At 39.0% G+C, this 15,032-nt stretch overlaps 1 protein-coding gene across 1 annotated transcript; it reads left to right on the top strand.

Moving 5' to 3' along the window:
• The first annotated feature begins 477 nt into the window (after window positions 1-477).
• On the top strand, window positions 478-12,016 carry LOC115222976. The gene is made up of 3 exons (XM_029793399.2): window positions 478-622; window positions 7,452-7,552; window positions 10,250-12,016. The coding sequence occupies exons 1-3, from the start codon at window positions 492-494 to the stop codon at window positions 11,023-11,025; spliced, it is 1,008 nt and encodes a 335-aa protein (XP_029649259.2). The 5' UTR covers window positions 478-491; the 3' UTR covers window positions 11,026-12,016.
• The last annotated feature ends 3,016 nt before the right edge of the window (window positions 12,017-15,032 follow it).

Below are 15,032 nucleotides of genomic sequence, written 5' to 3'. Positions count from 1 at the left end.
GTCAACAGCATATATATATATATATAAACAACTGCAGCGGGGAAGGTGTTTATAAGTCATTTAAGAAACACACAAAACCGTTAGATTCACTTCAACATTTAAATTTAATTTGTCAAAATATTTTCGTCGCTTTGAGACCGCGACCTGTTCACTGACAAGACTCCGTGCTGCATCATATATATATATATATATATATATATATATATATCGTGACGTATTTTTGCCATTTCAATATGGCTAACCCCTAAGGGTGGATGCTACTGTAGTTTTTAGCCCCAGGAGGACACACTCCTCCAGCTGGCCATAGACACACTATCTGTGTCCTGTCAGTATTTGCAAAGGGAAGTCATCCTTCAAGGTACTGTAGCCAGCCTAGCAGTTAATCCTCCCGATTAAGAGACTGGAGAGAGAGAGAGAGAGAGAGAGAGAGAGCAGTGTGGAAGTTAGAAGAGTATTAAGAAAGAGGGTGAAGTGGAGTGAGGTGGGGTGGGATGGTTGTTTGGTGTTTAAAAGCAAGGGAAGTAACTCCCATCTTCCTATTGACGTTCGTTTCATCTGGAAGTGAGGAGTTGACATCTTTCTATGTCGCGATGCCTCCGTCGGCAATTAGACGATTGTTAAGGTATGTTGTATTTAATTGCTATCGTAAATATATTCTATAAACTACGTATCGTCATATTAAGACGCATGTTTCGTCAAAATCTCCTCAGAATTAACTATAAACCACGAAATAGATCCTCTCTTGACCTTGTTTATCTGACAAATATTTTCCCCCTCTTCATGAGATGCTGGAGTTTATTTTTAAAGCATCTTCTATTTATTTGGTTCTCTGATCATGGTGATGGTATTATTATTATTATAGTTTATTTTCGTTTTGCTGCCGTCGTCATATTATTAATGCTTTTTTATTTTAATGTAAAATAGCCTTTAAAAGCTATAAACACACATTTCAGTATCATTCCCACCCCCACTATGTTTTTCATATACACACAACAACAACAAAAATATTAACATATCCAGCGACTGTTTTTATTTATTGTAAAAACAACGAATAAAAAAAATAAATGCAATTAAAAGAAGGAAAGTATTTTGGCCTGTCTAGACTAGACAAGTGTTTTTTTTTTTTTTTCCCCCGCTTCTATTTCGTTTTCTCAAAGCTTTCAGAAAAAACGAATATTCTTCTTTTATGAAAATTACCACAAATACTATTCAGATGGCGTAGATATTAATTACAATTATATCGGAATTTAATGTGAAATAATAAATAATATAAAAGTGAGGTTGTGTGCTGTCTGTCTCCTACGATTTAGATTCCTAACTACTCCCACATTTTGCGGTGCAGTGTAACCAAAAGCGGGTATCTTATAGTCGTGATTCATATTGAGCCCTTCTGGGTATTAGCGCACGTCTACGATGAGTCTACAATTTTAAAAATAATTTACCATTTTTTCCGTTTTAATGCATTTTTTCGCTATTATATAAGGGAAGTAACTCTTTAAAAATGTCTGCAATGAGTCAACGATTCTTAAAAAAATTTACCATAATTTTTTTCCCATTTTTAATGCATTTTTTTGCTATTTTTTGGCTATAACTCTCTAAAAATGCTTATATAGTTATTTCCCTTACAAACCCGAGCAACGCCGGGCGATACTGCTAGTAATAAATAATTAGTGAGCGTGCACGCACGTACACCACATCACGTATATACTTGATACACATCACGTATCTACGAAATTTCCTTTTGTACATGTCTACGTCGTGCGTGACAGAATGTATGTGCGCCAGTGTCTGCCTATTTTGTTTATTTTTCTCGGGTCAAATTCCAATATAATCGTAACCTACGCAATCTGAAAGGCATTCGAAGAGAATTTCATTTTAAAAATATTAATCCTTATAAAAGTTATGAAGAAACAAAGTCGGTAGTGGGGAAGAGTAAGTACAATTGTGCCCCCCCCCCTCAAAAATACTAAAAAGAAATATTAAAATGACCCTTTATCCTTCCGTCTGTGTGGTCTGGGACTCCCTTTAACCGACACTCCAGCGGAACTAGTTTTTGTGTTTTAACATATGTTAAAAATATGTCAGTATTATTAATATTTATTTACGTTTTGTCTCAAACAGAGATTAGCTTCGTAAAAACACATAAACGTCGCTTTATTTATAAGTCTTTCGTTAAAAACAAGTCAACCTCAACATGTCTTTTCAGATATTAAAAACAAAGGAGCTTATTAAGAGATGTAACGACTGTTGTTTATATTATGATTTAGGTAGGAATTTCAACACATTTTAGTCCCAACTGCGCGCGCTTGTGTATATTTTTATAAAAACAATTCTCATTTTAGTACAAGGTTTGAAATTTTGAGGGAAGGAACATGTCGATTATATCGGCCTACATAATCGATTGATTCTTTATTTTATCGACTCTCTGGAAGATGAAACACAAAGTCGACCTCTACGGAATTTGCACTCGGAACGTAAAGAACCACAATAAACTTCGCTAAGCAGTAATAATAATAATAATAATAGCTTCAAATTTTGGCACGAGGCCAGCAATATCGGGGGGGGGGGAACTAAGTTGATTAAATCGACTCCAGTGCTCAGCTGATACTTATTTTATCAACCCCGAAAGTTGACCTCGGTGTAATTTGAACTCGTACCTAGAACCAGAAAAATGGCACTGAATATTAATAGTAATATTTTTTTTATTTAATATCATTATGAAAGTTTTTATTACCAGCAGATATAACAATTACATATATAATACAATGCCACATTAAAATACAAATCCTAGTTTATATTTTAGGTGGAGGCCAGCAGTTTTAAGGGAACGTGGTTAGTATACTTAGTACTTTATTGCAATAGGGTGTCGGTTATTTGGCAGGCACTTTATTGTACCGACCCCAGCGGTGTGGGAGGTGAAAAGCAATGTTGATTATGATGATAACTTATTGTATACAGTACTCATATGCACTGCTATTTGTTGATAAATGGTAAAACAAGATGACAGAAAGCACTAAGTTAATTATAGCAATGATACCAAGAGCACATGCATAGTAGATGGAATAAAACACGGACAGACAGTCATCGAGGGGAATGAAAAGGGTGCATTGATAGGTATGTGAGGAATAGTGCTGGCGAATCTTGGGAAGCGGGAATTTTTGCGCCAAATTACAAAAATAAATGTTTCTACGGTTTGAACAAGGGCTGGAAATTTAGGGGATGAGGAACAATTGATTGCAAGTACTTGAATGATATTTTATTAACCCTGGAATGATGCAAAGTAAAAATCGACCTCGGTGAAGAGCCAGAAAATATACAATTAGATAATTTTTCTTGCCCCCTCCACCTTGCAATTCTACTGATACAACAACACAAAACATTCCTTGCAAACTTTTGTATATATGAAAACATACAGCAGAAGACCAAAAAAAAAAAAAACATTGGCAATCTTTCGTCTCTAGTAGACCTTTCCGTCGATTAAAATTTTTTTTTTTTACATATGGGCTTGCGGGAACTTTTGAAGTAATGAAAGCGAAAGAGACTAAGAGAAAGCGATTTTATGACGAGGGAAGTTCTTTTGAAGTTACCGTGCATGTGAAGCATTGATGTACATGTGTGTGTGTGTGTGTTTGATGGGGTGTGGGAGACAGACAGTATGTTGTGTAAGTGAAGTGCTTCTGTTAGTGTGTGTGAAAGAGAGAGATAACTGAAATTTTTTACTCGGTGTATGTGTATATGTATGTATATTACTTCAAAAGTTCCCGCAAGCCCATATGTAAAAAAAAAAAATTTTTTACGGACATCGACGAAAAGGTCTACTAGAGACGAAAGATCGCCAAAACATTTGTAAAATGACGAAGCTAAACACATTTTAAAGTTCTGTTTTCGCCCTCCTCCTTCTATCATGAAAATATTTGCTTGTACATCCTTTGCTATTTTGTTTTTCTTTCCTTCACGTTGCCGCTTTATTTTGGTCGAAATTTCACCCACGTGGAGTTTGTCAAGTTGTTCCTGTCTGCAGAAGCAGCCACCAGCAATATAAAACGAACTTCTTCAAACAGGCTGACCTGCTTCTTTCTAACGTTATTGTTGTTGCTCTCATATCTCTGTTTTATTTATCTTGCCCCGCCTCACCACTCTTCTAAACGTTACATATTTGATATGACTTGCTCGAATTTATTCTTCTCTTCTGTGGTTTCCTGACAATCTAAGCTAACCTTGAAAGAGTGACGACCTTTTTAGAATGTGTGTGTGTGTTTGTATATTGCTGCTCTCGCGCCCAAAACAATGATATAACTCCACACATAACTGACATTACGATTTATATATACATGTGTGTGTGAGGTAGGTAAACAGCTTTACATCGGAGCTGCTGAAATTAAGGATTTGGCATTAAATAAAACAATCCTCAAATAAGCTCGGTTATTGTATTACAGATGCAAACGATGCAAATCTTCGTTTAAGCTGGAATGCCTTTTAGACCAATTCAATACGCATACAATAAATTTTTCCTGCCATGAAATACCACCCTTTTCTCTCCCTCTGATAATATATTATCCCCGGTCAGTCGCCGTGACTATAACTATTCGTGTCAATGGCATGGCTAGATAAGCTTTCTCCGTACGGGTCGATTTTTCGCTTGAGTTAGCGATGGCAACTGCTAATATGTTAAGAATTACATTATCGAACGTTTCTTTATTTTTTTAAGTCTGGGTTGGATATGAGGAAGATTTGGTTGTAATTTCTAGCTATGCACGCGATTTCATTGGATATGGTATAAAGCAGCGCTGGGTTAACTCATTAAGCAAAATAAGCACGTGCTTAGAATATCAAGGGACGGGTCCACCACAGAAACGAAAATGGTTTAAAGGCGGCGAGCTGGCAGAAACGTTAGGATGCCGGGCGAAATGCGTAGCCGTATTTCGTGTCTTTACGTTCTGAGTTCAAATTCCGCCGAGGTCGACTTTGTCTTTCAACCTTTCGGGGTCGATAAATTAAGTACCAGTTACGCACTGGGGTCGATGTAATCGACTTAATCCCTTTGTCTGTCCCTGTTTGTCCCCTCTGTGTTTAGCCCCTTGTGGGCAATAAAGAAATACGGAACGAAAATGGTTTACGGCGCGAAAGAAATCACTTTAAACTTGCTAAAATATTCCTAATGCCTTATCTCCACTAAGTATAAGTTTTACGTAAAATTTTGACGATGTCATCGAACACTTTTCAATTGAAAGAAAAAAAACCCGGAAAACTTTTCAAATATAAATAAAATGGAAACATGCAAGCATAAATATTATTTTCCATTTTACTGTGAATTTTGTTTCATTTTGAAAAATAAAAACAAATATCAGAAGGGCACAGAAAGTGTCTAAAGCCAGCTGGAGACGATGATCTCCTGGGGCTATAAGCTTCAGTAACACCCACCCCCAGTGGCTAGCCGGCTAGTACACTTTACGTTGTCGAGCGGTTACTGTTTACATCTCGTTCAGAGATTTATTAAAACAAATATTGTTTATCGTTTACATTTTGAACCATCTACATATACTTGAGAGCACCAAAACCTTTTAAGTGCTTAGGGCCTCTTCGGGTCTTCATTCGGCCCTGGGCACAGGCTAGTATTTTTTGGAGCATAAACATTGTCCAACGTCGTTTTTAACGCTGAGGTTTGCACTTAAGATATTGCTATTTCTAACCTTGCGAGTGATCTCATTGGCTCATAAAAAGGAAAACATTTTGCACCCCTTTGGTTACGATTAAGAGTGTTCCAACTGATCCAATTAATGAAACAGCCTGCTCATGAAATTAATGTGCAAGTGGCCGAGCACTCAACAATACCCTTAAAATACTAGGGAGATTCAGTGTGACAAGGCTGGCCCTTTGAAACACAGGTACAAGTCATTTTTTGCCAACTGAGTGAACTGGACTAACGTGAAATATAGTATCTTGTTTGAGAACACAACACACTGTCTGCCACTGAACTCACAACCTTACAATCCTGATGCAAATAACCTACCCACTAAGCCACGCCTCTTCACATATCTGCTCATATGAGATATATTCATCATTTTTAACGTCCGTGTTCCATGCTAGCATGGGTCTTTGGGGCGGGGTACTTCTTCCACAACTTTGACTGTAACCAGTTCACCCATAAAAACCTAGACATGTATGCTGTGCTTTATTGACAACCAGCTATTTATCAGAAAATCAATATTGTGCTGATAAAGTAATATTTTGCATATCACCGTTGTGGTGCACATGGGGAACACACAGTAAAACAAATGCAATACTGTCTGGAATCACTCCGAAAGTTGTGGTGAAAGAGTACAGCAGGGATCACCACCATCCCTGCCGGAGCCTCGTGGAGCTTTAGGTGTTTTCGCTCAATAAACACAACGCCCGGTCTGGGAATCGAAACCGCGATCCTACGACCGCAAGTCCGCTGCCCTAACCACTGGGCCATTGCGCCTCCACTGTATACCATACTGTATACCACCAATGGCGTAACTACACTGTAATACTGCAAACCAACCTCTCTGTCCCACAGTCTGGCCATGCAGTGTCACAGTGTGGACTTTTTGTGGGTCAGAGTTGTTGGTATGTATTATCCAATATTGTATCTGTTTTACTATTTGTTTAGTTATAATAATAATAATGATGAACTTATTGTATGCAGTGCTCATATGTGCTACAATTCATCAGAAAAGGTAACCAAAGGTGCATGTGCAGTACACAGAATAATGCGCCAAAAGACAAAGTGAACAGTAAAGGGGTCATAAAAAATGGTTGCCATCACAACAGTGATAACATTGCTTTATCAGCCAATTGTATGACATCACTTCCCAACCAAGCTCCAATAATTTTTCATGAGTTAGCAGAGACATATGTGGTCTAGCATTGTCATGGAGGCGCAATGGCCCAGTGGTTAGGGCAGCGGACTCGCGGTCATAGGATCGCCGTTTCGATTCCCAGACCGGGCGTTGTGTGTGTTTATTGAGCGAAAAGACCTAAAGCTCCACAAGGCTCCGGCAGGGGATGGTGGTGATCCCTGCTGTACTCTTTCACCACAACTTTCTCTCACTCTTACTTCCTGTTTCTGTTGTACCTGTATTTCAAAGGGCTGGCCTTGTCACTCTCTGTGTCACGCTGAATATCTCCGAGAACTACGTTAAGGGTACACGTGTCTGTGGAGTGCTCAGCCACTTACACGTTAATTTCACGAGCAGGCTGTTCCGTTGATTCGGATCAACCGGAACCCTCGTCATCGTAACCGACGGAGTGCTTCCATCCTAGCATTGTCATGGTAGAACACGATTCCTTTACGATTTGCCAATTCTGGTTGTTTTTCTTTGATTGCTTCCTCCAGTTTCATTAGTTATTGAAGTCTCCATCTAAATGTTACTTCTGTGTTGTTTTCACAGGATATCTCTACTGCTGCTTTTGCTTCTAATTTTCAGGTCCTACCCATCCTTAAATCTTCGGATCAATGTGAACAGACAACGTAACCATGTCGATGTTGTTCTACCAGGCCTTCGCTATGATGACCTTGATAATGCAGGTTAGTTTGACTGTATATTGTGAAGAATTTAATTACTCTGTTTAATTAATCTAAGGATACAAGCCAATAATGGGCATCCATACAAGGTGTTCTCAACCATTTTTTTATCTATAGACCCCTTTGATTACAATTTTATTTGATGTTTAAATACAAGTTTTATAGATATTTCTTTCAAAATTCCTCTTTTGCTTTTCAAACATTGACTTGTGTAGGCTGAACTATGTAAAACGTTAAAGAAACTTGTTTCTTGCAATACATGTAAAGCCAAAATTTTTTCAGGGACCCCTTAAAATACTATTGTGGCTCCCCAATTTACTATTTTGTTGTGTGGACCCCCCTCCCCCAAATTTTATATGGATCCCAGTTGAGAAGCATTGATCTAGAGTCAGTGGACTTGCTAGAAATAATAGCCAAATCTACTTCAACCCATACTCCACCATCTTAAAGAGAAGGCTCAGTTGGACATTGTGATCCTTAATAAACCAACAAAATGGTCATTGCTGAATTACCCTAGAAATATGTTACTTGGAAAGATATTTTGATGATACTGAGAGTAGGGTTTCTTTATGTCTATGTTTGGTTATTGTGGGGTCGCCATTTAGCTTCTCTAGGAAAGTGCCTCTGCTTGTTCCTTGCATAAAGCCACCTCTCCCCACTCCTAATTACTCTCCCTTCCCATTTAGTCGAGAGGATTTTTTCCCCTTCTTGTTCTTTCCTGTTTTGCAAGTTACATGGCCACCTCAATAGTTCTGGTGGCATGAATAAAGCACCCAGCACACTCTATAAAGTGGCAAGTGTTAAGAAGGGCACCCGGCACACTAGAAACCATGCCGAAGCTGACATGAAATGCGATGCAGCCCTGCAACTCACTGAGTCTTGTCAAACCATTCCAACCCATACCAGCATGGAATAATGGGCATTTACTGATGAGGATGGATAAATTAATGTTTCTCGTTTTGTGGCCTGCAGAAAAGACAACCCAACTAAGGGAACAGTAAACTCTGAATAAAAACTAATACAAGGTATAGGCGTAGGAGTGGCTGTGTGGTAAGTAGCTTGCTTACCAACCCCATGGCTCTGGGTTCAGTCCCACTGCGTGGCACCTTGGGCAAGTGTCTTCTACTATAGCCTCGGGCCGACCAAAGCCTTGTGAGTGGATTTGGTAGACAGAAACTGAAAGAAGCCCGTCGTATATATGTGTGTGCGCGTGTGTGTGTATATATATATATATATGTGTGTGTGTCTGTGCTTTCCCCCCCCCCAACATCGCTTGACAACCGATGCTGGTGTGTTTACGTCCCCGTAACTTAGCGGTTCGGCAAAAGAGACCGATAGAATAAGTACTAGGCTTACAAAGACTAAGTCCTGGGGTCGATTTGCTTGACTAAAGGCAGTGCTCCAGCATGGCCACAGTCAAATGACAGAAACCTAGTAAAAGAGTAAGGGAGTCCTTAATTCAGTACACAAATGGCCCTATTAATGCTAGTGGCATAATTAAAGATACCTAGTTTATGTTAAGGAAGAGTTTCCAACTGTAAAAGATCTTATCAAAAAACGTGGTATACTCGATGTAGGTTAATGCTTTTCTTAGTTGTGTTCGTAATGGAAGCACTCCGTCGGTTACGACGATGAGGGTTCCCGTTGATCCGATCAACGGAACAGCCTGCTCGTGAAATTAACGTGTAAGTGGCTGAGCATTCCACAGACACGTGTACCCTTAACGTAGTTCTCGGGGATATTCAGCATGACACAGAGAGTGACAAGGCCGGCCCTTTGAAATACAGGTACAACAGAAACAGGAAGTAAGAGTGAGAGAAAGTTGTGGTGAAAGAGTACAGCAGGGATCACCACCATCCTTGCCGGAGCCTCGTGGAGCTTTAGATGTTTTCGCTCAATAAACACTCACAACGCCCGGTCTGGGAATCGAAACAGCGATCCTACGACCGCGAGTCCGCTGCCCTAACAACTGGGCCATTGTGCCTCCACTGTTCGTAATAGATGGAGAAGGACTGTAGCAGATGGGGAAATGTGTCCACCAGACAGAACAAGTACATACAACTCATGCCAGCTGAGAAAAAAAAATGTAAAGCTAATAGGTAGACCCAGGAAGACATGGGATGAGGTGGTGAAATATGTTCTTCGGGGCATTCAGTTTCACAAGTGACTGAGACTGCAGGTGATTTGCTGTGCTTATGAAGATGCATCAAACTTAGTGAAATCATAGGCATGGCCAGTGCTAAAGGCCCTCTCCCCCACCCCCATACTGGTGACACACTAAAGCTCCCCCCCCCCCCACATGCTGGTGACGCACAAAAAGTTCCTCCTTGCCAGTGACATGCAGAAGGGTCCCTGTGCTGGTGACACACCGAACTAAGTCATGGGGATGTAAACACACCAACATCAGTTGTTGAGTGGTAGTGGGTAACAAACACACACATGATGGGCTTCTTTCAGTTTCCATTTACTAAATGGACTTGCAAAGCTTTGGTCAACCTGAGGCTATAGTAGAAGACACTTGTCCAAGGTGTCTTGTTGTAGTACTGAACCTAGAACCTCGTGGTTGGGAAGCAAGCTTTTTAACACATGGCCACATTTTCAATTTTCAAAAAAAGTGTTTATATTGTCTCTTGTATCTCCTTTTCTCTATTTATGTTAGAATTAAAATAATCTTTATAATTTTGGAAACTTCTTTTCCAGGTCTCCCAGATGTTTGGAGAATCTATGACATGATCAGTCGGGTGGAATTTGCATCGTTCTTTCACCACGAATCGTCTTTTCTCGACTACAAATCTCTGCTTGAGAACAACATCACCACAATTACAAAAGCCGTGCGTATGGACATCCGAAGCGGATTTTTCGAAACCACGACTCCCAAAGCGCCGCTAGGGATCTCACTGAAACTATCGCACATCAATGACAACTCATTAATGACTACATGTGGGATGATCTGTGGCGGTAAAATGAAGCCATCAATTATAGTGAAGAATGTACATGCCGTTGTGAAGGCAGACACATCTAAGAGCTGCAACTTACCTGACTGGTGGCTTATGAAACATAAGAAAAACCTCACTGAGCCTGTGAAGCCCTACCTTATAAAACCTCAAGCGGTACCAGCCGAAACGCACAATCATGTTTTCACAGTTCCCCTTACAGATGTCGACGCCCTCAGTAGAACAAGATGTTCTTCCTATGTGCGTTATTTCGCAGAAAATGCCAGCATTGCTTCCTTAAAAGACTTCTATCCACAGATATCGACAAAGTTTCATAATTACTGCATTAGTCGAATGTCTATGTTGTACTTTGGTCCGACAACCTGGGGAGATGTTTTGGTGTCTAAGACCTGGGAGGATGCGATGAATCCTTACACTTTGCATTGTAGTATCAGTAAAGACAGCTTGTTACAGTGGTATGGCTGTTTCGAGTTTCATCCAGAAATCTTTGGTCTTGAAGACGATGCTGAAAACATTAGTTAGTGTGTACTTGTGTATGTGTAATGTGTGTTTGTATGTGTGCATATATAGGTGTATGTGTGTGAGTGTATTTATATATAATTGTTGTGAGTGTATGGTGTTTTTGAAGTTCCACCTATGAGAATTCTATTCATTGAAAACAGATTATTTTTTAAAATTTGCTAAAAGACAAAAAGAAAAAATTAAAGCAATTGTAAAGTAATAAAATCACACTTTTGAGTAATTATCATTCTAAATTTTCTATTTTGTTCTGAGAATTTGGATTGCTTTAGAGCAACAGTTTGTTCTAAGTTAGGGTACCTTTTAGTAATACAACACCTAGTATATATGAATTTGGTTGTATGTTAAAGATGATCTCAAACCATTGCTAAAACCACATTGTTTGTTATTGGACTTTGCAAGACACTCTAGATTCCAGTGTTCTATAAGAATAGCTGCTTTACCTCTTCTGCACTTGGCTCTCTTTCTCCTTTATAAACATCAACAGAAGTATTTAAAAAACAAATGGAGAATATTGGAGGTTGGTAGAAATGTCAAAGCTTTAAAATATTTCATCTTAAGAATGAATTCTGAAACCTTACTGTACTTTCCTACCAGTTTTCTATGTTTTTTCTCCAAGATTATTCAAAGCAAAACAGCCAACCAGAAATAGATGAATTTGGAAATATAAGTGCGACAGCATTGTGTATTGCTTTTTAGAAATCTTTGCTGTCTGCAGGACAAATATTTGGACAAAAATCAAGAGTTGTGGCTAAAACGGCTGAAAATTTCCATGTATATTTGGCTGCAGAGACGGGCCTTTAATTATATTATTTCGAAAGAAAAATATCATTAGTTCAAAGCTCTAGCGAAAATTTAAATGTTTCATCACACAGCCCAGACCTATTTTAACTGATTCACTGCCAACCAAATTCTATTCCTAGTTTAAATTTCCAATCAGTTACTGATATAAAAATCAAATGCTTAAAAAAATAGCAAACTATCCTAAAAACAAGTAAGTTAAATAAATCAAGAATTGGATAATCAGATAAAAGCTGATAGTGCAAGTATCTCTAAAAGATCTGTCTTAAATTTTGCATCCTACAAGAAATTTATTTGAATTTATGATTTTTCTATGGAATTGTATATAGGTGGAATTATCATGGAACTGTATGCAAGTATGTTTATGAATATGTGTGTACATGTATATTTCTATATATAAGTTTGTATGTGTGTATAAACCCATGCATGCACAGGTATATACATTTATGTTTTTTTAGTTGTTTAACATTTCTCTCATAAAAAATTTCTCTTGTCAGAAGTGCCAAACTAAATTCAAATAGCTGATGAAGATTTGTTTTTACATTATCTCAGTATTATAATTTTCTTTCCTTATGTGAAACCTAACCTTTCAAACCCACCACTGCAGTAAAAAAAAAAAACCTTCTACAGAATAGGGCAAGTTGTTCACCACAGTGGCTATAAATATATATAATCCTAACAAACGAGGATTGCATGATTACTGGATTTCTGTTAATTAATTTCACTTAAGACCTCGTTATTTGGTTCCCTCCTTCCACTTCTCCCATGGGAGTCAGAATGAAAGAGTGAAAACCCTTTTCAAGAATTAAATTTCCCCATGCCATCACCTGACATTCCACTTCTCCTATTTCTGTTAACTCACCATTCTATTTTCCTTTTGATTCTAAATATTTTAGTTTTCAAAAAATAAAATTTATTGATGAATTATTAGAAAATATTAAACAATCTGGAGAATTTATATTTTGTTTTCTTTTTTCTTTTTTTAATTATTTTTTGCCCTGTTTCTTTTTTTTCATCATATTTTGTTTTGGGTTTCTTGGTGTAGGCATGGCTGTGTGAATTATAGGATTGCTTTACACCTACATAGTTGTAGGTTCAGTCCCACAGCATAGTGCCTTGGTCAAATTTATATATATACAATTTGGCGTTAGGAAGGGCTGTGTTTGGCGTTAGGAAGGGCATCCAGCTATAGAAACATTGCCAGACAAGACCGGAGCCTGGTGCAGCCTTCTGGCTTCCCAGATTCCCGGTCGAACCGTCCAACCCATGCTAGCATGGAGAACGGACGTTAAACGATGATGATGATGATGATGAATGGGTTAACGGATTCTGTATAACAGGACTTTGCTTAGACTGTTCTTTTCTTCTGAAGATGGGCGTTTGCACTTGAAATGTAAAGGTTTTATTGAACTTGCTGCATTGCCAGAAGCTGTCTGTTTTCCTCTTTTTACATCATATGGAGATAAAGGGAGAAAGTAAGGGATACATAGTTAACCCTTTAGTATTTAAACAGGCCATATCTGGCCCAAATATTCTACCTGCTTTATGTTCTAACTCGTCAGATCCAACCTATCACACTTACCCTTCAATGCCATTCTAGAAATATACAATCTCATCATGAAAACTTTATAGCTACAAAATAAAGCATGATTAATTATAAACAATGTCAATGAAAAAAACATTACATTTGAGAAAATAATCTGCATACGAAAGAGTTAAGGAGAGTGCACATACTAGGCTTGGTGACTGGCACTGAGTAACAGAATGCTACACACATAGTACATGAGAGAGAATCCTAGAGATGAAGGAGTAAATGACTAGTACTCTCTTTTACTTGTTTCAGTCATTTGACTGTGGCCATGCTGGAGCACCGCCTTTAGTAAATACTTTTCTTTTGAAAAGTAGTATTCATTTCATAATTTTGTATAAAAGTTAGGTCATTGTGTGTGTGTGTGTGTGTGTGTGTGTGTGTGTGCTGTTTCCTGATAATACTTGTGGTGACAAAAGTATGTTTTGAACATTACCAATCATATGATGGGAAAGTGTGTATATGTTTTTATATAATATACATATATATATATATATATAGGCGCAGGAGTGGCTGTGTGGTAAGTAGCTTGCTAACCAACCACATGGTTCCAGGTTCAGTCCCACTGTGTGGCATCTTGGGCAAGTGTCTTCTGCTATAGCCCCGGGCCGACCAATGCCTAGTGAGTGGATTTGGTAGACGGAAACTGAAAGAAGCCTGTCGTATATATGTGTATATATATATGTGTCTGTGTTTGTCCCCCTAGCATTGCTTGACAACTGATGCTGGTGTGTTTACGTCCCCGTCACTTAGCAGTTTGGCAAAAGAGACCGATAGAATAAGTACTGGGTTTACAAAGAATAAGTCCCGGGGTCGAGTTGCTCAATTAAAGGCGGTGCTCCAGCATGGCCGCAGTCAAATGACTGAAACAAGTAAAAGAGTATAGTGGGGAGGGGTGGTTGCAAAAGTCACACACCAAAACCTGACATTTTATTTATATTATGTTGTTGTTATTGCTATTAAGGCAGCAAGCTGGCAGAATTGTTAGCATGCTGGGCAAATGTTTAGTGGTATTTCATCCGAGGTTGATTTTTTACCTTCCATCCTTTCGGGGTTGATAAAATAAGTACCAGTTTAGCACTGGGATCAATGTAATCAACTTACCCCCTCCCCTGAAAATGCTGGCCTTGTGCCAAAATTTGAAATCATCATCACCGTTTAACGTCCGCTTTCCATGCTAGCATGGGTTGGACGGTTCAACTGGGGTCTGGGAAGCCCGAAGGCTGCACCAGGCCAGTCAGATCTGGCAGTGTTTCTACAGCTGGATGCCCTTCCTAACGCCAACCACTCCGTGAGTGTAGTGGGTGCTTTTTATGTGCCACCGACACAGGTGCCAGACGAGGCTGGCGAACGGCCACGCTCGGATGGTGTTTTTTATGTGCCACCAACACAGGTGCCAGACGAGGCTGGCGAACGGCCACGCTCGGATGGTGTTTTTCATGTGCCACCGACACAGGTGCCAGACGAGGCTGAAAATGCTGGCCTTGTGACTAAATTTGAAATCATTATTATTAATTAGACTGTAAGCTGGTAGAATTGTTGGCACGCTGGATAAGATGCTTAGCTGGATCTCATCTGTCTTTGTGTTCTGAGTTCAAATTCCGCTGAGGTCAACTTAACC

The sequence above is a fragment of the Octopus sinensis genome, linkage group LG21 (genome assembly GCF_006345805.1).
Source record: "Octopus sinensis linkage group LG21, ASM634580v1, whole genome shotgun sequence".
In the NCBI taxonomy this organism is placed as follows: domain Eukaryota; kingdom Metazoa; phylum Mollusca; class Cephalopoda; order Octopoda; family Octopodidae; genus Octopus; species Octopus sinensis.
This window is presented reverse-complemented; position numbering and strand designations above follow the sequence as displayed.